The sequence below is a fragment of the Vicia villosa genome, linkage group LG4 (assembly GCF_029867415.1).
Source record: "Vicia villosa cultivar HV-30 ecotype Madison, WI linkage group LG4, Vvil1.0, whole genome shotgun sequence".
Taxonomy (NCBI): domain Eukaryota; kingdom Viridiplantae; phylum Streptophyta; class Magnoliopsida; order Fabales; family Fabaceae; genus Vicia; species Vicia villosa.
Genome location: NC_081183.1, coordinates 29,534,936 through 29,560,875, shown reverse-complemented (window position 1 = coordinate 29,560,875; position 25,940 = coordinate 29,534,936). Strand labels below are relative to the sequence as shown.

The window sequence follows — 25,940 nt, the reverse complement described above, 5'->3', positions numbered from 1 at the left end:
CTTGTTGTATTTGTGAAAAAGGTGAATTGTAGATTTTAACTACTTTTTAACTTGTGTATAAAAAAATAGTTTTTAACTTATAAAAAATATTTTTGTGTTGTAGTTAAGAAATGTATGAGTATTTAACTCTATTTCTTTATTATATTTTTTAATTATAAGCATTTTGAACCAAATTTACGCGGTAGTTTCTGATGTAATAGCTTACGAATTAAGAAAACTCAAAATAAAAAACAATGAAAAAAAGCTGTAATTTTTTTCAACATATAAATTAATTAATTAATTAAATTATTTCTATAAAAACAAAAAATAACAATGACGTGGAAATTTCTCCACCGTCCATTCATTCTATTTCACAACAAAAAAGACACCATTTTGTTTCTCTCTCTCTTTCTTCTTCCTTTTTTTCTTCACTTTCTCTCTCCTCTGTGTACTCTCTCTCTTCCATTCATTCAACAGCATCCCTTTATATAGACTCTCCATTCAAAACCATATCTATCTAATTCTATCAACCAAAAAAAGATTATCTTTTTAAGGATATCCACACTCTGTTCTTTTTTCCATCTCTCATTTTTTACAACAATCCCAATTTTTTAGCGATTTTGTTTCCACAACCCAGAAATCTAGACACGACTAACGGAGAAAATAATTCATACCCAGATTTTGTTTCTCTTAAATATTTTGTGGGTTTGTCTGGTTTTTGATTTTTCTTTGGTTTAATCCTTTCAAAATTTCATTTTTCACCTTAGTTGAAGAGACAAAAAAGTTGAAGAGTCACAAAAAAAAAAGTTGAAGAGTCACAAAAAAATTCATTTTTTTTGTGTGGAGGATCTGTGTTCTAGTGGATTGTGTTAAGGGGTTTTGAGTTTTTTTGTTTTGTTTAAGTTGTATGCTGAGGGATTTTGGATTAAGTGCTTCTTCCATGGCTGCTGAATCAAAAAAATGTAATCTTTCCTTTTGATTATGATTTGTGTTTTTTCATTTTTTTTTTATAAAATTGAGATTTTAATTTGTTGTAAATTTTCTGCTTTTTTTTTTTTACAGCTGCGGATGAAATGAATAAGAAGAAGCTCCATGGTGACTCTTCAGCTTCTGAGGCTAATAATTCCAACATGGTAATCTCTATTTCTATTGCATGTGATTTTTGGTTTAACTTTTTGTTTTTTTTTTTTGTGGTTTGATTTGAGATTAACTGTTTCATTAGTTCTATGTATGAGATATGAAGAGACACATGTTGTCTTATTGTGGATTTTGGATTTGTTGTTTGTTATGTTTAGGTTTCTTCAAAGGGTGGTGGAAGTTCACCATCTGATGCAAGATCATGTGTGTCATCATTAGGAGATGCTTCTGGTAGTGTTAAAGAAGGGGAATTGGATCATGATTATCAATCGATGGATCCGAATGTTCCGTATTATGGATACTATTATCCAGGTTAGCTTCCGATGGTTCCCTATTCATCGGTGTTGTCGATATTAGATTGCGGTAAATAGTGGTTTGTTCAAATTCAGCTATAACTATAGCTTGTTATTTGACAACAATTTAGCGGTTTTGTTCAAATTCAGCTATAACTATAGCTTGTTATTTGACAACAATTTAGCGGTTTTGTTCAAATTTTGTTGTAGATGTTATTTGACAACGATTTGTACTAAATTGCGGTTTTGTTCGTATTAATGTAACGTTACCACACCATTATAGCCGCAATTTGACAACACTGGTATTCATTTATATTGATTGTATATTTATGATTTCATTTCTTACGGTAGAATGATCACAGGTTATGGTGGTTTCTATGGAGAGCCAGAAAATCAAGGATATTACGTTGGTGCTGAAGCCGTCGATTTTCAGTATCCGGTAAGTTTCTTGAGCCGGTTTGTTTTGTTCGTTCTTTCTACGTGGTTGACTTGTTGCATGTATGGTTAATTTTTGTTGGTTTTATTTAGGTCATGCAAGCAGATAATGGATCTTATGTCTATATCATGCCAGGGTTTCAGACTGGTTGCCCTTCGTACTTTCCTTTGAATACTGCCGGTGTCGATGGTCAATACCATGTCTACCCTCCTGGTTCGGTTTATCAACAACCGATTGGATCTCCTGGCTATTATCCAGCTTCTTTACCTTATGCCGAGTTACTTCCGTCAGCATACTCTTGGGATTCATCGTTAACCGCACAAGATGTATCGCAAAGGAATCGTTACAATAATTTGGTTAGTAAACCGAGTGGTAGGTCTAATTTTTCTTCCGGTAGTGGTATGGTGTCGAAGTCTATGCCTTCGTCTAATGTGAGCAACTCATCCGAAGTAAAGGGTTCGCCGCCATTATTAGATGTTTCGTCAACTCACGTTAAGCGTAACCAGCCAAAACAAGCAAACAAGGTAAACCTTAAAATCCTTTAAATGAGGTGATATCAATTTTCCTTACGATTCGATTGTTCTAACGAGGTTGTTATGTTTTTCAGGCATCGATTTCTGGTCCAGTTCTCCACTCTGACACAACTACCAAAGGATCTTTACCTGTTGCGAAGTTTTCTACGTATAATCAAGGAAAGAGTGGATTTGCCTATCAAAACAATGTGCTTAACGTGAAAGCGAATACGAAGGGATGGGTTAGTACTGAAAAACTGAAACTAAGAAACAAGGTTAACGAATCACTTAACGAGCAGAATCAGAGTCCTAGAACTTCTATTGCGAAAGGTGCTTCAATTTCGGGAGATAATTCTGCGCCAACGGTAACAGTCAACGAGAGTAGAAACGGGGACGGAAAAATCAGGACAGATCAGTATAACCTTTCTGATTTTCCAACCAAATACGATCATGCACTTTTCTTTGTCATCAAATCGTACAGTGAGGATGATGTTCATAAGAGCATCAAGTACGACGTATGGGCGAGTACTCCTAATGGGAATAAGAGACTTGACAATGCGTTTCAGGATGCACAGAATCGAATGGAAGAGAAAGGAAGCAAGTGTCCTGTATTCCTTTTCTTCTCGGTATGCTAACTGATCGCTCCAGTCCATGTTTTATTTTCTCATTTATTTATCTCCTAAAATTACGAATTACTCACATTAATGTTTTCATTTTTGGTAATTGCCTTGAGTTCAGGTCAACGCTAGTGGTCAATTTTGCGGAGTAGCCGAGATGATCGGTCGCGTCGATTTCAACAAAAGTATGGATTTCTGGCAGCAAGACAAATGGAATGGATATTTCCCTGTCAAATGGCACATTATAAAGGACGTTCCAAATCCTCAACTACGACATATTATCCTCGAGAATAATGATCACAAGCCTGTAACAAACAGTCGAGACACACAAGAGGTTCACATTCTACTAAAGCAACTATTTACCGAAATATTTCTTAGTTATTTCCTCCGTATGCTTACTATTGCGTTGAATATTTCCATTTTTCAGGTACCTTTTCCGCAAGGTATTGAAATACTCAACATTTTCAAGAACTACGCATCAAGAACATCGATATTAGACGATTTTGATTTCTACGAAAGCCGTCAAAAGGTAATGCAGGAGAAGAAAACAAGACAACCTATGCAACAAACTAGCAACACACAGGTTTGATTTTACAGTTGTACCATATTCTTATTCCAATGTTCTCACTTTGATTCCTACGAATCCTTTTTCGACATTATTGATGAACGTGGCATGTGATAGTGGGACCATTTATGCCTAGTTGACAAACTATTCTAAACTTGATACCCTCTTTTTTGTTGGCAGCATATAGATGACTTAACAAGTGCGCTCGGGTCGGTAGACATATCAAGTGTAAAGAAGATGGAAGATTCTAAGTTGGTTGAGAAAGTTAATGACTAAAGAGAATAGAATCTGATGCAATGCTATTCCAGTGGACCTCGCCGCGCTGGTGCTATTCCTAAGCAATGAAGCAAGAGATATCATGAGTTCGAAGTTGAAGTTCGTAAACGAAAATTCTTGCCGATGCTTGAGAAAATGATGGTTGGATTGAAAAAATTAGAAAGATGAAGTTTTCAAGATGGGAGGGATAGGAAATTGGTGTTAGAAGGGAAGGTTTAGTTTTGTTTGTTTTTTGTGCACATAAAAGGTTGAGTTTGGTTCTCCTTGTTATTGCCTTATTGGTGTTGTTTTTTCTTTGTAATTGTAGAGTTGAAGAGTACTATAAGAGATGGTTTGATTAGGACAGGTACCTGTAATGTGTTGAAAATGATAGGTTGTTTAATGGATGATGACTGGGAAGTTATTGGAATTGGGAAGTTTCTGACCAATTATATTTTGAGGTATATAATAGTTTGGGTGTCGAAGATTATTTTACTATATCATGAAAATAAGTGGTCTGGTTGGATGTATAGACTTGTCGGTAGAGTTTTTCTAATATAAACTAGTTAGTTTACAAAATAAATTGGAAATTGATGCAAAGTAATTACAACAACAATAATAAAGTCTTATTCCACTGGGTGGAGTATGCTATTTGACTAAATCATTAATCTCGAGATATTTTTTAATAACTTTTCTTATAAAATAACCAAATCAATAATTTTGAGATTTTTAAAAAAAAAAATTTTTAGTCTTTATAGGTCTTCTTTGAAGTTTTTGTCTTCTTTTCATCTGGTCTATTCTCCTTATTAATAATCGGCAAGTTTTCTTTTTACATGTCTAAACCATATAAGTCTATCCCGACACTATTTGATTTATCATTTTTAATTTTATCATGTCGAGTCTTACCATACATTCACCACAACATCTCTTTCTCCATTTCAACCACCCAGCTTAAATTTGGTGGTTTACATCTCCTTATTTTGCTGAACTTACATTCCATATACTCTGTTTTACTTCTTTTTAGACAAAACCATGCGTTTCTAAAGCTCGTCTCCGAGTTCCCAACCTCTCATTTAAATTCTCCTTCGACTTTCCAAGAAGGACTATATCATCTGCAAAAAGCAAGCATCTCGATGCTAACTCTTGGATGTGCTCCGTGAGTACATCCAAAATTAAAGGTAAAAAGGTAGGGGCTTAGGATTGAACCTTGATGCAAATCAATTGTAATAGGAAAATCTTCTGTCTCTCCACCTTGTGTCCGAACACTAGTCGATACCCTTCATACATATCTCGGGTACCTCAAATATATGTAATTCTAACCTCTTTCTTCTCTAGGACTTTCTACAAAATCTCTTTATTCACTCTATTTTACGCCTTTTTCAAATCAATAAAAATTAAGTGCAGGTCTTGTTGGTCCATCCAATATTGCTCAATCATACGTCGTAATAAATAAATCGCTTCCATGGTCGACCTTCTCGACATAAAACCAAATTGATTCTTAATGACTTTAGTCTCTTTTCTCAATCTTCGTTCAATCACTATTTCCTATAACTTCATGATATGAATCATAAGCTTAATCCCCTTATGATTTATACAATTTTGTATACCCCCTTGTTCTTATAGATTGGAACTAAAGTGTTTCTTCTCCATTCATCTGGCATGCATTTTGACCTCATAATTTTATTTAAGAGTTTGGTGAGCCATTCAATATCTGTATCTCTAATAATTCTCCACACTTCAATAGGTATGTTGTCTGAACCAACCACTTTATTGTTACTCATTCTTTTCAAAGCTTCTTTTACCTCATATTTCTAAATTCGACGATAGTAATTATAGTTATGGTCATCTTCTCTAATGTCGAGTCTTCTAGAGTCTGGTGAGATATCATATCCTAATTAAATAAACTATAGAAATACGTCTTCCACTTATCCTTTATATCTTTTTCATGAACTAAGAATTTGCCTTCTTCATCTTTAACACACTTCACTTGATCTGAATCTCTAGTCTTTCTTTCTCTTCCCTTAGAAAGCTTATATATAGATTTTTTCTCCCTCCTTGGTTCCTAGAGATTGGTATAATCTGTCAAATGCATGGGTTATTGCTTCACTCACTGCATTTTTGGTATCATTCTTAACTTTCTTGTAATTTTCCCAATTTTCGCAATTTTTACATCTACACCACTCTTCATAATCGTCTTTCTTACTTTAAATTTACTCTAGACACTTTCGCCACCATCATGCTTCTTTATCCCTAAGTCCAAAACCTCTTTCTTCACATAGGGGTGGCAAAACGGGCTCGGTCTGCGGGCAAATCCAGTTTTGCCCGCAATTTTTCGCAGGGCGGGACAAAGTTTTAGACCCGCTCTCTTTAATGCGCCCGCCTCGTCTCGCCCCATTTTTGCGGGCTTTTGCGGGCATGCATTTTTTTCATACACTTTTACTATTTTTAGGCCTAAAAGGTTCAATGCTTGCGGGCTTTCCCCGCCCCGCCCTCACTTTTTTGCGGGGCGGGGCAAGGTTTTAGACTCGCGCTCTTAAATATGCCCGCCCCGCCCCGTTTTTTTGCGGACTTTTGCGGGGCTAGCCTAAACGGGGCGGGCATGCCCGTTTGCCACCCCTAGCTTCACCCAACGTCTCTTTAGCCACTTTTCTAATCTCTTGAACTATCTTATTCCCCATATTATTTTCACTTCCTTGTGGTTGTCCAAACCCTTCCTCCAAGATCTTGTGTTGGAAAATTTCTTGTTTTTCATCCTTCAAATGCCACCACTTGATTTGATTTGTGGCGCTACCATATGACTTCTTCTCTTTCCTCTCCATTTAATTCTTACATACATAACCAAAAATCTATATTGGGTAGTTAAACTCTCTACTTATCTGACTTCTTAATAAGAAATAAATATATCTTAGAACATGTCACCCTACTTTTATATGTGATAAGATGTTCATTTCTTTTCCTGAACCATATATTTTTCTATAGTAAGATCTAAATCCGATGAAAACTCCGAGATCGATTTATCCTCCGCATTCACCTCCCCTGGGCCAAACCTTCCATGCACACTCTCAAAACCTCTTGCCACGCTACCTACATGTCCATTCAAATCCCCTCCTAAGAAAAACTTTTCTCATTGGGGTGTATCTAGAAGTAAACCTTTTAAATCCTCCCAAAATTTTACCTTAAGGTGTTTTGCTAACCCAACCTGAGATGCTTACGCACTAATAACATTAAAGGTGTCTTGCTCCACTATAAATTTCAAAGCTATGATTCGATCTCCTACTCTTTTCACATCCATTATATCCTTCTTCCACTCCTTAACCACAATAATCCCCTCCCCATTTATTGATTAAAATTTTCTGGTGTACGAAAGCTTAAATCATGTGTCCACTTAATTTCTTGTATGTACAGAAAATTGATCTTCCTTATAACCATAATGTCCAATATTTTCATATATTTCCTAGTAAGTTAGCCTCTCTCTCTCTCTCTCTCTCTCTCTCTCTCTCTCTCTCTCTCTCTCTATATATATATATATATATATATATATATATATATATATATATATATATATATATATATATATATATATATCTTAGTGTATTTGAGGGGGAATTGGTGGGGGCAAAATTTAGTGGTTACTCTAGAAGATTCATAGGTTTCTCAAACCGCCTAAATTATTGTTTTACCTTTTTTTTTTGTAATTTTCTTTTACTAAAATAGAATCACATTGATTCTATTTGATCTTTAGTATATCAATAGTACAATAGTGTTTTCTATCATGCTAGTCTTATATCTTGCTGCCATATTTTATTTTATGAAGTTGGTCTCTATCAATTTGGTATCTAGAGTCACAGTTACAATTAAACTAGTGAATGGTACTAATTAGATCAATAATAAAAAATTGAATTGATGTGATGGATCCAGAGTCTCGGTTACAATTGAACCAATCATGTCAATGTGATCCCTAACCTCTCAATTGCTGGAATGCGACCGTTCACCTCCCTAAAAGAATTAATTAAATAGTAACTCCTTTGTTCACTTCGGGAAACATCACTTGAGTTTGGATCTATAGACGGGCGTACAAAAAGGAGGGGAATAGAATTCACAACCTTAACAACGTGACTACCATATTTCCTCCTTCGTCCCCTTCAGAGGAATCGTTTGTACTTCTGACAAGATGAGAACTAGAAGATTTTCTACCATATTCAAAGGATCACCCTCCATACCCGGATCTATCACTACGCAAGATAATGTTTACAATTGGATGGTTAACCTCTAAAAGGTCAATATTTCACATTTTTGGGTTCACTATCCCAATAGCGGAAGAAGCATCATCGTTATTGCGTATATTTATTTTATTTGCAAGTACATCTTCTATGTTATTCATAGCAAAAACAATTAAAGAAAAATAATAAAGTGTAAGCAAGAAAGAGAAAGACGCTTCCTGAAAGAGTTGAAAATTGAGGTAATAGTGAAAGGAAAGTGACTTAGAGTTGCGATGAACCTAAGAAATACAGGGCCCGAAAAAGGAAAGATGTTGATAAAATGGGTGTCGCCAAAGTTCAAAGAAGAAAATTAGATTGTATAGAAGAGAAGAAACTTATACTTTACAAAAAGGGTGAAAAGGATTTTAAAATACTAAGTGACCCTTATATACGGGAGAAAGATGTGCTAATTAATGACCCAGAATAAAAGAAAATGGAGAGGCAAAAAAATTGTATTTCACCTTGGGAATATAATGACATTTTAGTGCACTTGAGCATCCTTGAAAGAGGCGCCACACCCTAGTTTATAAACTAAGGACACATGATAAAAAGATCATGTGAAACATATCATTGATGAGACTAACATTTAATACACTTGTTCCCTAGATTATTCATGACGACTGTAGCAACCTGCCCTAAAAATTAAGACTTAGAGTCGCCACCTATTCTGAAGGGCGAATAGGAAACCCTACGCAGTTTAGAGATTCGGGGTAAGTTATTATAATCAGGTCGAGGGAAGGTGTTAGGCACCCTCAACCCTTTCCTATTGGCTTTGAATCTAAGGTCAAATTTTATGGCTAAAATATTTAGGATAATAGCTAAAGAATTGAATAGGGGAAAATTGAGATTTTAGGGAGGGGGACTCGTCTTGGTTATCCAAGTGCCTACGTATCTCCTTAGGGAGAATCAGAGTCAACGTAGTTCGGGCACAGGATTGTACGCCTTAGAATTAGAATTTGTTGTTTGAAGGCTTTTTGAATGGCCTATCGTAGTTTGTGATTTGAAAGGCATTTTGAGTTGCCTAGGATAAAAATCCGTAGTGTCGTGGTTTAGTGTGTTTTGAATGTTTGGGGCGTACAACCCTGGTTTGATATGGCACCGTTAGATGCGATGACCAATAGATTTGGTCAGTATAGCTAACGGATTATGGGCATTGCTGGTTACTCAGATCGATAGATTGATCGTCGCGGGCAGCAAATTAAAATGTATTTTAAATTTTATGTATTTTTTATCTCTCGTCTAATGCGACTAATAGATTTAGTCGGGTCGAGGAGAGAATTGATTAAGAATTAATTAAATTATTTTATTGCTTTAATCAGATATTTGATCAGTACGACATAGAGAGTCGACTAATTCGAAGGCGGGACGAAATAGATATTCATCTGCCATTTATCCGTTAAAGGGGAAGTTAGAGTTTATTGTTTTTATTATTTTTATCTCTCGTCTACTGCGACTAATAGCTTTAGTCGGGTCGAGGAGAGAATTAATTCAGGATTTTGTTGCCAAATGGCAATGGGATTGGGCAAACCCTAATAGTATAAACCTTTATAGGTTTTATTGTGATTTTATAATAATTAAAATTAATTAAATCAATTAAGTCGAATAATCGACATAATCGAGTAATCGGGGAAAATGTTATACTCCTGACCCTAATCCTAATTTGATTTTTCTAAACCTAATTATATTTCTAATCCTAATTAAATTAAATATAATTTATTAATTTTAAATCTAGATAACTAAATAAATAAATAAAAAGATATGTAGAGGAACCTGGTTTTTATTGTGTGTGGGCAGGCTGGGAGCCTATAGTATGCACCTCCCCTTTCAGATGCTTTGGATCTGAGCTGAGGGAGATACTATGGCCTGGATGTGAGGCACAACGTGTTCCTTCGCGCGGGAGATCCATGGAATCTGCAAAGAAATATTTTGGAAAAAATAGTGCAAAACCTGGGTATCGAACCCAGGTTATCTCGTTCACCAACAAAAGCACCTAGCCACGCGCGCTGCATTAGCCTTATGTTAAATTAATAGCCACAAACCATGATATATACAAAAACGAAAAAGAAATTTGAAATTAAAAGAACACGCGCCCAGGGTACACTTATTCTTCTTCGCGAGATAAAAAAACAGAACCTATGGCAACGCTTTGTGTGTGTGTGGCCATAAACCTGTAATCTTGAATCTAGCAAACAACAACATATAGATAAGTTCAAGAGGCATAAATCGATTGAAATTTCTCTTCTAAATTCATTGGTGGCCACGGTTTTGTCTAATTGTGGCTGAAACAAATAACCCCAAATCAAAAGCTCGAAAACCTAACCATGGCATACGGCTATATTTGGCCCAAAACTCGAATCCAGACATCCTAACACATTGTAATCCGCATGAATAACAAGAATATGCAACCGAAATCATCTAATGGCGTATGAATTAACGGATTCGATTACAAACAAGGTGTGCAAACCGTGGCCTCCATGAGAGTGATTCTACGTGTTCTGGAGAATGGTGATGGTCTGGAAAGCTTCAGATAATGCCGAAGGACCTTGCTGGATAGTTGGAATTGATTCAATTCGTCTGCAACTCCTCTCCCATGGCCTCTTGATTTCACGTTCTTTTCTAAAACTCTGCCCAGTCCTCCTTTTGGCCGAAAACCCTCCCCCCTGTACGTGAGATGTGTTCTTTTTTTTTATATTAACAAATTAGGTCTAACAAAAAAGGAAAATATATTTACATTAAAATCATTAATACAAATTTTATTTACATTGATTTTGGTATCCAAAATTAATATTTTTTATTTTAGATTTTTTGAGCTATAAAATGCATAAAATCAACATTTAAATGAAAAAATAATATTTTAAAAATACTCCTAAAATGGAAAACGAAAATAATACTTTAAATAATAAAAAAACTTATTTTTGTGATTTTTAATAATAAGTAAAAATTAAAACTAAAGTTAGAAAGCAAATAAAAGAAAAAGTTAGAAGTAGGATTTGAACTCGGGACCTCGCACTCTTGTACACTCAAATCCTTACCGACTAGGCTATGTCAATTATTTGAAATAAAATGACATATGAAAATATGTGAGGGCAAATTTTGGGGTATGACAGCTGCCCCTGTTCAATCTTCTTAAACCTGAAGAGTCGAATAGGCACGTCTGCCTATCGTGATCTAAAGGTAGAAGATGATTGAACACTGAAATGCCCTGAAATTTGCCTTTGTTGGGAAGAAATCCCGTGGGAGATGGACTTACAGATGCCACCCAAGGTAAATACCCCTCTTTTTTTAGAATGTGAAGCAGACGCTTTCGAAAGGAATCACTGTGTTTCGATTGTAGCACGGCCTAAAAAGGCAACCTGAATTTTATGTAATGTTATGATGCATGCGATGTATGATGCAGTGAGCTTCTCAAAATAAATGAGAGCGATGTATGTATATGCATTGTGAATGAATAAGGTATGCAATTAGATGATGCATGATTGTTAGTTAGTTGAAGTATGTTAGTAATTCTGAAAAGAAAGATAAAACCTTTGCGTGCTATTGATGATGTTTTTGAAAGATATCACTGCCGAGGGACTAACGTGATAAGAAACCCAATTGAGAAACCCTTTTGTAGATCCTTGTTGTAAAATCCTTTGTAAAACCCTGTTTGCCTGGAAAAGCTCCTAGAAAGGATGGAAGACGTCTTAAAGAAGACTGCCCGGAAAGGCTCCTGAAAAGGATGGAATATGTCTTAAAGAAGACTGCCTGGAAAGGCTCCTGCACCATTTAGGATAATTTGCTATGCTTATAGCAACTTCACCTGCCCCATTTAGGATCATTTGCCGTGCTTGTAGCAAACTCACCCGCACCATTTAGGATCATTTGTCGTGCTTGTAGCAAACTCACCTGCCCCATTTAGGATCATTTGCCGTGCTTGTAGCAAATTCACCCGCACCATTTAGGATCGTTTGTCGTGCTTGTAGCAAACTCACCCGCCCCATTTAGGATCATTTGCCATGCTTGTAGCAAACTCACCTGCACCATTTGGATCATTTTCCCTGCTTGTAGCAAACTCACCTGCCCCATTTAGGATCATTTGCCGTGCTTGTAGCAAATTCACCCGCACCATTTAGGATCATTTGCCGTGCTTGTAGCAAACTCACCCGCACCATTTAGGATCCACTTGCCCTGGTTCGGACAAGTTTACCTGCACCATTAGGAATTATCTGCTATAGTTCTAGCAAACTTACCTGCACCGAAGGAATTACCTGCCATGGTTCTGACAAGCATACCTGCATAAGAGGAATCATTTGCTATAGTTCTAGCAAGCTCACCTGCACCAATAGGATTACTTGTCATAGCTCTGACAAGCTCACCTACATAAAAAGATTCATCTGTTTGGAGACTCTCGACTCGAGGGTCGGAGAAAATAGCATGTCAAAATGTTCACGACTCGAGGGTTGGAAACCGGGCTGTTTAGAAACTCACGACTCGAGGGTCGGAAAACACCTCAATCACAACACGAGGGTTGGAAACTCACGACTCGAGGGTCGGAGGACTTTTGTAGTATGTGAATGCACTAGATGAAATGCATATGTTAATGCGTATGTATGTAAGTTGATGCAATCCCGAGATTTTATCTCCTTAAACCTATTGATTTGTTTAATCCATGTTTTCCCCTACACCATGGCTATGCTTATGCTGGATTTATAATTAATGCTTATGCTTATGTATATGTTGATTGATGTAGCGAGTGGAACGAAGTAATGTATTCTATAAGACTACCTGAAAAGGTTTCTGGAATGGATATGAAAATTTGTCTTGAAGAAGACTACCTGAAGAGGTTCTTAGAATAGATAGAAATTTTCCTTGAAGAAGACCACCTGAAAAGGCTGAAAATGTTTTACAAAGGCTACCTAAAGAGGTTCTTGGAGAGGACAGTGAATGTCTTAGAAAAGACCACCCAGAAAGGTTCGTAGAATGTCTTAAAGAAGACCACCTGAAGAGGTTCCTGAAAAGGATGCCAAATTGTTTTGAAAAGACTACCTGAAAAGGTACTTAGAATAAGAATGTCTCGAAGAAGACTACCTCAAAAGGTACTTAGAACAGGAATGTCTTGAAGAAGACTACCTGAAAAGGAACTTAGAAAAAGGAATTTCTTGAAGAAGACTACCTGAAAAGGAACTTAGAAAAGGAACGTCTTGAAGAAGACTACCTGAAAAGGAACTTAGAAAAAGAAATGTCTTGAAGAAGACTACCTGAAAAGGAACTTAGAAAAGGGATTTCTTGAAGAAGACTACCTGAAAAGGAACTTAGAAAAGGAATGTCTTGAAGAAGACTACCTGAAAAGGAACTTAGAAAAAGAAATGTCTTGAAGAAGACTACCTGAAAAGGAACTTAGAAAAGGAATGTATTGAAGAAGACTACTTGAAAAGGAACTTAGAAAAAGGAATGTCTTGAAGAAGATTACCTGAAAAGGTACTTAGAAAAAAGAAAATGTCTTGAAGAAGACTACCTGAAAAGGTTCTTGGAAATGATGACAATTCGTCTTGAATAAGACTGCTTGAGGAGACTCCTAGAAAGGATCGTGAGATTTGTCTTAAAGAAGACTACCTAAAAAGGTACGATGTAATGTATCGACCAATGTATGTAATGCATGAGTTATATATACTTGCATGATGCCCCAATGGTAGGTTGTTGATAACCAAAGCGTATATAGTTCGCTGGAGTTGCAGGTTTGTTTGATAAGGTGGGGTGCTAGCGCGACTTCCCAATCCTTGTTTTTTTTTTAACTTTGAAGATCGTAGTTAGGAGAAAGATTTGTCTGATGTTGTAAAGTGTGAGAACGCCTTTTCCTTTTGATGTGCGCCTTGCCCCGGTTTGACCCTTTGAATTACTCCACGCCTTTAACCTTTTGAGGTTCTCCACACCTTTAACCTTTGAATTGTTCGCCTTATGGATTTGATGTCCAATGCCCCAATGTTTAGCGGAAAAAAAGATGCCTGTGATCTCCAAGATGTGGAGGAAGTGCCCCGGGAAATAACCTTGTCATATGCTTTGACGTTTAGATTGAAGGGTGTGCCCTTGATCTCCCAGATATGGAGGACTATCCATAGTGTTCTATCCTTTAAAGTTTCTCCCATGTTGGACATGCCCCTGATTGCTTCGAGATGTGACCCGAGTCGATTGAACCTTAGGAAGAATGCCCCTAGTTAATAGGATCCTTGATTGTATGCCCCTGTAACCCTTGAAATTTTGCCCCTGTTTAGGAGAACCCCCTAGATGTGGTTCCCCCTACTCCAGAGTCTTTATTAGAAATGATCGCCTTTGATTAAACAATTTCGAGATCTCCTCGATGCTAAGTGTATATTTGTAGATGACGTTGTACCATTTGAGAAGTAGCTCCAATGCAATGTGTATGCAAGTTTTGAAATCGAAGTCCGTTATGAATTAGGACTGGATGATTAGAAGTAAATGCTTGAAGAAGCGTAGTTGATTAGAAATAGTTTTAACAAACTTAGGAGTCAGTATAACAAATCCTGCTTTATATGCTTTCGTAGTTAACCTTGCCTCAATTAGGGCTTTTGAATGTTGTAGCTTGGCCTTGGTTCATGTTTTAAAAAACAATGGATATAAGGCTCAAAATTTTATTTATCCCACCCCTTTCTCCTTGATGTTCTCCAGATCCTAAAATTCGTTTAATCCAATGAATGTGCTTTGTTTGCAAGAGAATCGTTTTAGTTCTGATGTTGGGCAGAAGCCTTAGTAGATATCCAAGCACTGATAAAAATGTTGTAAAGATCCAAGCGTTTATGAGAAACTTCGATGATTTAGCAGTCACAAGATTGTACTTTGTATTTTGCTTTTGCTTTGTTTTTATCCCTTATTTTTGCATGAACCAATTCCTTTGAGTTTGATCCATCAGGATGCCCTAATTTTTGCCTAAGTCGTTTTTGTTTTTGTTTTTTTCTTTTGACTTAGCGGGCGCTTTTTCTCCTTTTTGTGAATACTCCTTTGAGATTGAACCTTAGATATTGAATGTTGTGACTGCCATATTGATTTTAATTTGCAAGCTTCGACTTTGATACTTCCTCGATCTTGAATGATGTATTGAGGAAGAAGATGTTGTGAATATTATCTTCATTACTTCCTCATTCTTGGATGAACACGAGGAAGAAGATGTGCTTGAACCTTTGCTTTGCTCCTTGCTTGAATCCCTGCTTGGATTGACTGATTCTCTTGACAACCAAAATACACCATTGAATTAATTGAAATCTACCCTGCCCCTGGTTAAAATCAAGGTTTTTTTTTAATTAGAAACAAACTCCAACTCCTGGCTCGAGGGGGTAACGAGGGATTAACATCCTTATATCTCCACTGTTTGGGAATTGAAACAATGCATGTACATCCTCGGCTCGGTCTTACCTTGAAAGCATATGTTTAGCTGGACTTAGTTATTTCTATTCGTCATTCTCCCTCAAGTTTGTTAATAATCCTAAATTTGAGGTTGAAGATAGAAGTGCGCGAATGAAGCGAATGAATTGATTCCAAAACCTGCATGGTCATCCCATTAGAATTGCTAATCCGAAGGTACAACTTTTTGAGTAACACTTAGCGATCGTAGGGGTTGAAATTCTGAGCATGGTAAACACCTATTGATCCTAGGGATAACCTCCTTTGTAGATCCATCGACCTTGTTTTACTCCTTAGTTAATGAACTTGTAGAAGCGAGGGTGATCTCAAATTCTTCTTGGACATGTCAAACCTGTTGGGAATAAATCGTTAGCGGTGGGTTTTCGTCGTATCGGAACTTCATGAGTTTCCTTTGACTGAAGCTCTTTTGCTTTTCCTAAGAATAGTATCACCTATGACCCTTTTTCCCCTTGGTGTGGGGTTGACATATGTCGCACTCCCTCCATCGTAGTCATGCATCTTTATTCAGGGTATTGCCCCAGTTGGATTAATCCTTGCCCCCAGGTTATCGTAGAGCGTCCTTGTAAGTTTGCTATGTTCGTAGATGAACCCCCTTATGACTAGATACCCCTTGAGTGTATCTATGAGGGAACTTCGTTGTTGAACTAATCCTTGCTCAATAATAACCTTTGTTGCATTCACAATCCTGTTACGACAAGGCGTGGACATGTGGCTGACATGGTGAAAGGCGTCCTCTTTTCCTTAAGATCATTCTTAATTGTTTATCCTCCTTCTTTCTCCTCTTTAGTTTTTCTCCACGAATCTCGGGAAATCGGCTAGCACGGTAAGTGTGGGTGCGGGCGAATATATGAATGCAAATGTAAATGTCAATGTAAATGTATGGATGCATGAAAATGCAAATGCATGTGTATGCACAAGACTCCTTGTATTATAACTCCTTGTATGCAATGCAAACGTGTGACGTGTAATCCTAGGGATAGCCTTAGAGGCGAAAATTAGACCCTCGTGAAATACTTGCAAGATAGATGCTATGACACGCCAATGGAAATCCCTTAGATTCGGGAGTATGTAGAAGGTAGCGGTTGGTGACCGTTCAAGACAGTCGCCAAGTCTCATGGCCATCGAGAGGCCGATAGACGTGTACCAATGAAGTTGTCCCTCGTGGGAAGGTTCTCTATGCGGAACGCAACCTATCTAAGGACGATATTGAACGAAGAGAAATCCCTACAGTCTAGGGATTGAAGATGTATATATGGAAATCCAAGACCCTACAAGCTAGAGGGTGCGGGAGCAAACACGGGTTGACCGTTCAAGACAGTTACCAGCTCTCATGGCCATCGCGAGGCCAATCAACGTGCATTAATGAGGACGTCCTTCATGGGAAGGACACGTCGTTGTAAAAACACATGGACGTAAAAGAAAAATCCCTACAGGCTAGGGAGTACATAGAAGTAAGCACGGGGTGACCGTTCAAGACAGTCACTGCATCACATGGCCATCGAGAGGCCAGTTGACGTATGCCACCGAAGAGGTCCTTCGTATGAAGGGCACAATTTTGGAATTAGAATCCCTACAGGCTAGGGAATGCGTGGATGTAAGCACAGGGTGACCGTTCATGACGGTCACTAAATCGCATGGCCATCGAGAGGCCAATTGACGTGCGTAAAAGGAGGTATCCTTCGTGGGAAGGACATGGTCTTAGAAGTGGGGTCCCTGCAGACCAGGGAACATGTAGGAACACCTGCAAAAATAAAATTGCAAGACATCCGCAGTATATAAATTGCATATATATAATAAGCACGTAAGCACATAAGCCCTAGGTTCATAGGTTCGACGTAACGGCTTAGGGTGCCTACCCTTCCCAATGGTATGTTCTAGAAGGTCTCATGGGATCGTTCGTAGCCGCCGAGACTTTTTGTCTCTTTGGATTTTAGAACAACTCATTTATCCATGAGGTTCGAGTTTTAGGGGTAGGTTCCCAGAGAGATCAGCCAAATACCAAGTCCAGCCCTCAACAAGGTCAAGCCTCGTATCAGACCTTTCCAGATATTCAACCCACTCTGAGTGGAATTATAATAAGACTCGTAGGCGATGTAATTCCCCTCTGGTCATTATTATAATTCCCACGCTTAGGTTTAACGCAATTTATATATACCCAAAAAGTGCAGTAAAATAGCAAATATTCATGTAAACAAATATTTAATTAAACTACTGTAAATAAATGTAATTGTTGTAAATAATTGAAATTACAAGTAAATAAATAAATAAATAAAATTTAAATATTTACAATAAACCATAAACCCTAAAATGGCAAATTAGCCAAACCCTAAAAATTTTGCCAAAAACCTAAACCCTGTCAAAACCTAAAGGAGCATAATAATTTACAGTTTTGTTATCACTAATCCCCAGCAGAGTCGTCAGCTGTAGCAACCTGCCCTAAAAATTAAGACTTAGAGTCGCCACCTATTCTGAAGGGCGAATAGGAAACCCTACGCAGTTTAGAGATTCGGGGTAAGTTATTATAATCAGGTCGAGGGAAGGTGTTAGGCACCCTCAACCCTTTCCTATTGGCTTTGAATCTAAGGTCAAATTTTATGGCTAAAATATTTAGGATAATAGCTAAAGAATTGAATAGGGGAAAATTGAGATTTTAGGGAGGGGGACTCGCCTTGGTTATCCAAGTGCCTACGTATCTCCTTAGGGAGAATCAGAGTCAACGTAGTTCGGGCACAGGATTGTACGCCTTAGAATTAGAATTTGTTGTTTGAAGGCTTTTTGAATGGCCTATCGTAGTTTGTGATTTGAAAGGCATTTTGAGTTGCCTAGGATAAAAATCCGTAGTGTCGTGGTTTAGTGTGTTTTGAATGTTTGGGGCGTACAACCCTGGTTTGATATGGCACCGTTAGATGCGATGACCAATAGATTTGGTCAGTATAGCTAACGGATTATGGGCATTGCTGGTTACTCAGATCGATAGATTGATCGTCGCGGGCAGCAAATTAAAATGTATTTTAAATTTTATGTATTTTTTATCTCTCGTCTAATGCGACTAATAGATTTAGTCGGGTCGAGGAGAGAATTGATTAAGAATTAATTAAATTATTTTATTGCTTTAATCAGATATTTGATCAGTACGACATAGAGAGTCGACTAATTCGAAGGCGGGACGAAATAGATATTCATCTGCCATTTATCCGTTAAAGGGGAAGTTAGAGTTTATTGTTTTTATTATTTTTATCTCTCGTCTACTGCGACTAATAGCTTTAGTCGGGTCGAGGAGAGAATTAATTCAGGATTTTGTTGCCAAATGGCAATGGGATTGGGCAAACCCTAATAGTATAAACCTTTATAGGTTTTATTGTGATTTTATAATAATTAAAATTAATTAAATCAATTAAGTCGAATAATCGACATAATCGAGTAATCGGGGAAAATGTTATACTCCTGACCCTAATCCTAATTTGATTTTTCTAAACCTAATTATATTTCTAATCCTAATTAAATTAAATATAATTTATTAATTTTAAATCTAGATAACTAAATAAATAAATAAAAAGATATGTAGAGGAACCTGGTTTTTATTGTGTGTGGGCAGGCTGGGAGCCTATAGTATGCACCTCCCCTTTCAGATGCTTTGGATCTGAGCTGAGGGAGATACTATGGCCTGGATGTGAGGCACAACGTGTTCCTTCGCGCGGGAGATCCATGGAATCTGCAAAGAAATATTTTGGAAAAAATAGTGCAAAACCTGGGTATCGAACCCAGGTTATCTCGTTCACCAACAAAAGCACCTAGCCACGCGCGCTGCATTAGCCTTATGTTAAATTAATAGCCACAAACCATGATATATACAAAAACGAAAAAGAAATTTGAAATTAAAAGAACACGCGCCCAGGGTACACTTCTTCTTCTTCGCGAGATAAAAAAACAGAACCTATGGCAACGCTTTGTGTGTGTGGCCATAAACCTGTAATCTTGAATCTAGCAAACAACAACATATAGATAAGTTCAAGAGGCATAAATCGATTGAAATTTCTCTTCTAAATTCATTGGTGGCCACGGTTTTGTCTAATTGTGGCTGAAACAAATAACCCCAAATCAAAAGCTCGAAAACCTAACCATGGCATACGGCTATATTTGGCCCAAAACTCGAATCCAGACATCCTAACACATTGTAATCCGCATGAATAACAAGAATATGCAACCGAAATCATCTAATGGCGTATGAATTAACGGATTCGATTACAAACAAGGTGTGCAAACCGTGGCCTCCATGAGAGTGATTCTACGTGTTCTGGAGAATGGTGATGGTCTGGAAAGCTTCAGATAATGCCGAAGGACCTTGCTGGATAGTTGGAATTGATTCAATTCGTCTGCAACTCCTCTCCCATGGCCTCTTGATTTCACGTTCTTTTCTAAAACTCTGCCCAGTCCTCCTTTTGGCCGAAAACCCTCCCCCTGTACGTGAGATGTGTTCTTTTTTTTTTTATATTAACAAATTAGGTCTAACAAAAAAGGAAAATATATTTACATTAAAATCATTAATACAAATTTTATTTACATTGATTTTGGTATCCAAAATTAATATTTTTTATTTTAGATTTTTTGAGCTATAAAATGCATAAAATCAACATTTAAATGAAAAAATAATATTTTAAAAATACTCCTAAAATGGAAAACGAAAATAATACTTTAAATAATAAAAAAACTTATTTTTGTGATTTTTAATAATAAGTAAAAATTAAAACTAAAGTTAGAAAGCAAATAAAAGAAAAAGTTAGAAGTAGGATTTGAACTCGGGACCTCGCACTCTTGTACACTCAAATCCTTACCGACTAGGCTATGTCAATTATTTGAAATAAAATGACATATGAAAATATGTGAGGACAAATTTTGGGGTATGACAACGACTACCAAACCTCTTTCAATTCTCCAAGCAACGGCCCTGGTACAAGGAACTCAGCTCAATTCTCTAAAACAATTCCCACTACTATTTCATGTGAAATCTTAGGCAAGAACTATTTTGGGCCGACTAAAGGCTCAAATTAAGAAAATCCCACATCTGACCATGACCTTAAACACCTCTCTCTCTCTCTCTCTCTCTCTCTCTCTCTCTCTCTCTCTCTCTCTCTCTCTCTCTCTCTCTCTCTCTCTCTCTCTCTCTCTCTCTCTCTCTCTCTTTCTATATATATATATATATGGTATCTCATGTGAAGAAAAATGTGTGATTCAAATCCATACTTCAACATTTCACCGATCATTTTTAATTTTGATCGAAATTCGTTCTCACTATTACATTACTTCATATTCTTTCACCGACTTAGGCATTGGTGTGTTCACCTTACAGAAAATGTTTGCATATTCGTGAGTTAACTCACAAAAACATACGATCCAACGTTTCATTCCCATGTCTTCGTGCTACGATCATTGTAACATTGTATATCACAAACTTGGTAAACTCGATCGAGTTGAAAATCAAATGTTTTGGATTTCTGGAAGCAACATATGATTGTATTGAAATTTTGAAAGCGGCACGCGAATTCTGAACCGGCGCTTATGTTTTTTGGGTTTTTATTTAAAAACTGTAATTTTCTAAAATGGGCCAAGATTTAGGTCGAGTATTATTTAATTCTAATTTATTATTATTTAAAAAGAGAATTATGTGACACAATTGAAATTCTCACTAAACTAAATCTTTTCATTCAATTCCAGCCTTCGTAAAACGAGAATTCGGCAGCCTTCTTCCTCAATTCTGCAACCTTCTTTATTCCTTAATAAATTCAGTAGTCGTTACAATTTTTAACCATTCTATTATCTCATTCATGATTCTTCATCAATAAATGTTTAGAATAGTTGCTTTTAGATTGTTTTCATTTTGAACTAAGTTTTTCTATGTTTTGTTCGAATGTATGGTTATTATCGGGAAATTATGAATTTATGGTTATGACTTTCAACTTATTATTTTTATATATGATCATTTTGTAGCATATGCATGTAATTCTACAAATAAAAATATATTTCTCTACTAGTAGTAGAATCTTACAACCCGTGTTACGATTCTCGAGTTACGATTTTTTAATCCTCCAATTTTGAGTAAATTCTCATTTTTTTAAATATTGCTTGCAGGTCAACCCCCTCTATGTTGCCCGGAAAACACAAATCCATGGCACCAAGGCATTACTTCATCGTTTTCCAATAGTTTGTAATTTTGAATCCAACAAAAGAAAAAAATACATTAGATACTTCATCCGTCTCATAATAAGTGTCCCATTTGAGCTCTGCGTGGTTCTTAAGAAAATGATTAGATGCATTGACTTTAATGTTAAAATTAGTATCATTTACTAAAATATTCTTATTTATTTTAGGTAGTGGAGTAGTTGGAAAACGTGAAAGTTAATAAATAGGGGTATCGTAGTGGAAAAAAATAATAAATATTGTATTGATATTCTAAAGAGACATTTATTTTGAGACAGAAAAAATACAAATAAGACACTTATTATGAGACGGAGGAAGTAGTTTTTTGAATATGGTGATAGAGACGGGCTTGTATTAATTTTTTGATTAAATGCAGGTGAAGAGTTTTTGGAATTGGGTTTAAAAAGGCTTACAATCCAAATTCCTAAAACTGCAATTAGTCAAATGGAAAATCTTATGATAATAGTTGAGAAAGAACTGAGATAAAGAATTGATTTCATTAAATAATCTAAAATGAAACATCCTACAATATGGTATTTATATTGTCATACCCTAATTTTGACCCCCCCTGAGATATCACACCTCCATACATTTCATCAACTCAAGACAAGTACCCAGAACAGTCACTTGTTTACCTAGTACTCAATCGAGGGTGTTCAAGAACAAAGAAGCTCAGGCAAAGGATCAATCAATAAGAAAATGACCTCTAATACAATCATAGGACTCAAATGATTCATTTATTCACCTATGTTGATTAGACACCAGTCATCAGGACTCAGATTTGCTCAGGTCACCAGACTAGGGTTTTGAGCCCATCAGGGACTGAAATCAGGGACCACATCTAGGAAACCCTTAAAAGCTTCAGGGCATCACTCAAAGGGCTCAATCATCTTAAAATGATCCCTATGAAAATATCCAATGGGAATTGTACTTCAATTCAAGATCCACAGTCATCAATTTTACCTGGCTTGCAATTAGGGTTTTTGACCTAATTCACCTGGACAGTTGACTTTTAATCAGGACATGGCTCCACAACTCAAAACATGGCTCAAGAACTTCTATTACCTCAATATAATCCATTCATACCATCCATTTGAGGAGGAGAGCTTGATTCATCACAAAAGTCCAAGATTTCACTTCATTTGGAAAAAGTCAACTGTACAAGATCACCTTTGACTTTTAGGGTTTTGGATCAAACCTTGACTTTTAAGGATCAAAATCATCAATATATGATTATTGAAGTCATTTTACCAAGAAAAATCAAGAAAATCAATCAAGAATCAAAAAGTCAAAGATTGACTTTTCATACTTAGAAATTTTTCTAAGTGTTTAAAGGTCTTTTTTTCAAAACTTTGGAAGGAAATATCTCAAAATTTCAAGTACAAACTGAAAAAAAACTTCCAACATCCAAGTTGTAGATTTTGATCCAATGAACAACTTTGTCACATATAATTTTTTGGCTAGAAATCAACCATTGAAGAGATATGGAGCTTCAAAGTGACTGCCTTCATGAAACTAACAAAGAAGCCCTAGTTTTCTTCAAACTTTATGGGACTTTTTCCACTAATTTCCCTAAGGATTTTGGACAAACACCAAACTAATGAATTGAATTACATGTTAAGGGCTTTCCAAATTGTGTTTAACCATCTTCAAATTCATCATGAGCTAAGAGATATGATTGATCAAAGTAGGGCATTTGAAGTGAAATTATAGGTCATGTCCAAATTTGAATTTTGCCAAAATTGTGCAAATGCCTCTACCAATTGATGCTACATGTCACATAACACATCAGTAAAGATGCCAAGCATTCATTTTCATCATTGCATAAGGATTGAAGAATATTCCCAAAATAATAACATGTGATAATGTAATGATTACTTTTGGGAAATTTATGGCCAAGTGGTGAATCACCAAAGGAATCTCTTCCCACCCAATTGGAACTCTCCTCTGCATCAGAAATGTCCCCCAAGATCAGAAAAGATCAATGGCTAGGGATCTTGCTCGAAAATGCCATCATTGCATTTTGGATAGTTTTGAATTTCTTCATGGCCAAGAAATCAAAACTACCTCACTAAGCAAGCTCACTCTCTTCAATCTGTACAGAGATCTTTGCCTATAAATACAAGTGCCCTCCTTAGTATTAGATACACCAAAGCAACTCCAATTCTTGCTTTCTCCTCCTTCCTCTCACACTTAGGTTTTTCAAAGGTTCTTTGGCAAGAAGACTCGGGTTCTTCAAACCAGAGCTTTTCCTTTGGAACTAAGTGTTCAAACATCTCAAGGAGGTCCGTTAGAAGTGATCCAAGCACCTGGAACACTTCTGTAAGTGCAAGAACACCATCTTCACTTTCAATTTGGAGCAAAGTCAGTTGGAGGTCTGTAGAACAATTCAGAGGGTGTCAAGCAAGTCCAAGCATTCAAAAACATTCCTTAGGGTGTAGTGAAGCTATTCAGATGCCTACAGCACATCTATAACCACATAATCACTAACCTCCATGTTCACTTGAAGCTCAAATAGAAGGTGTCGAGTAGGGCAATTCTGAAGCATTCAAGTTGCAATAAGTATTCAGTTAGCATCACTGAGTCACCAGGAAGCTTTTGTGATCATCCATCCATAGCCAGAAGCTCTCCACCATAGCCATCGACCTCCATTTTTAGAGGTATTTTTTCAAACTCTAACACTCTTATTTAAGTACTCTTTGCAATATATCTCGATCACATTTCACTCAGCATCATCAGAGGATTTAAAACCCTCTATCATCATTCATTTATTCTTCAGTATAGCCATTTAATTTCATTTTCAATTTTTAGGGTTCTTCACGTATTTTAGATAATTCAGTAGCTGTAGTTAATTATAGCTTATGTTAGTTACATATTTGAAATCGTGAGAGAATTTAGAGCAAGTTTGATGTTTACATCGTCCATTTTGGTTGAGAAATGAGAGAGTTGGAATTTCAAATTCCATGAGCTTGAGGTTGAAGACGAAGATGGTGTTTGGCGCTCCATTTTCAAACATTCATGGATGAGTTTAATATATTTTTATTACAAGGCGTTCATATAACGAATACATCGTTATAGCTCAGTTGGTAAAGTGAGTTTGTGTGTTGCGCGTGCCCAAGGTCTGGGGTTCGAATCCCCCTTGCCCTAGACCTTTTGATTTTATTTTCTTTTTCTGCTCTATGCACTTAACAACATATGTATTGAAATGGGGTCACAATTATGACACCAAGCGCGCATTGGCTGATTGGTGTGTGTTTTGAGTACTGGCTTCAAGGGCGTGGGTTCAAACGTTGGTGGAGACAAAACCATTTTTTTACTACTTTTCTTCTTCATTTTTTTACAACTTCACACAATTAATTAACCAATCAAATTAAATCATTTCCTCTTGATAATTAACCAATCAAATTAAATCATTTCCTCTTGATTTTTCACATACTTTTCATTTAATATATCTATTTTATGAACAAACCAAAAAATCACAAAAATATTAATTATTTGATACATTTTTATTAGGTTTAAAATAACATATTTTTTAAGTATTTTAAAATACTTTAAGTATAGTTTTCACTTGATTTTCATAACCTAATCACTTTGTAAATATTTTTGTGATAAAACCCCTAATCATTTAGGTATTAATTAGGTATAGACTTTGTCTTTACCCTAATTAAGTTGACTTTTGTCAATTTTCAAACTGTTTTCAAACTTCGATCAAACAAACGACTAAGGTTTTCATTCAACAAAACCTTACATCCAGCAAAACATTTTCAACTGTTTTCATAAACAGTAAATCAATTTCAATGGGCCTCTAATAGAGTGTAAGACCCAACACCTTTTTCTTTTCATAGTTTGTTTTCAAACTCATCTTAAACAGAAAAACTTCCTCATCTGTTTTCAAAACATTCTTCTAATATTTGAAGGGCATTATTCCCGGTGAAACTCTTCAGATACCTATGTGACCTAGTGTCCATCTTCACTTCTTCTGTTTTTAAAACAAAAACATTTTAAAACTGTTTTCAATAAACAATTCAACTGTTACCAATAAACAACCAAGCTGATGGTAAGGCTTTGTACATACATCTTTCAAAGGCCTCCTCTTCATCCAGGTTAGGCTTTATAGCTTTCAATTTACAAGCTTTTATTTAAATTACTATCAAATATAAACTGTGTATATATATATATATATATATATATATATATATATATATATATATATATATATATATATATTATCGGACTATGGCCTAGGATTGAGAATGTCTTCCCGGTGAAGGCTCTTTCC

General features: G+C 36.3%; 1 protein-coding gene across 2 annotated transcripts; it reads left to right on the top strand.

The window, feature by feature from the left end:
- The first annotated feature begins 380 nt into the window (after positions 1-380).
- LOC131594673 (YTH domain-containing protein ECT4-like) lies at positions 381-4,292 on the top strand. 2 transcript variants are annotated; one of them, XM_058866857.1, is made up of 9 exons: positions 381-941; positions 1,042-1,112; positions 1,275-1,428; positions 1,772-1,848; positions 1,938-2,369; positions 2,453-2,983; positions 3,096-3,308; positions 3,402-3,557; positions 3,720-4,292. In XM_058866857.1, exons 1-9 carry the CDS (start codon positions 887-889, stop codon positions 3,813-3,815), a joined length of 1,785 nt encoding a protein of 594 aa, XP_058722840.1. In that variant the 5' UTR covers positions 381-886; the 3' UTR covers positions 3,816-4,292. The 2 variants fall into 2 exon arrangements, with proteins under 2 accessions (XP_058722840.1, XP_058722841.1); XM_058866858.1 differs by having other exon boundaries at positions 1,761-1,848.
- Positions 4,293-25,940: the final 21,648 nt, after the last annotated feature.

Coding starts and splice junctions, on each gene's coding strand:
- LOC131594673 (XM_058866857.1), top strand. CDS start 887: ATGCTGAGGGATTTTGGATTAAGTGCTTCTTCCATGGCTGCTGAATCA. Junction 942..1,041: donor GGCTGCTGAATCAAAAAAAT/GTAATCTTTCCT, acceptor TTTTTTTTACAG/CTGCGGATGAAATGAATAAG. Junction 1,113..1,274: donor AGGCTAATAATTCCAACATG/GTAATCTCTATT, acceptor TGTTATGTTTAG/GTTTCTTCAAAGGGTGGTGG.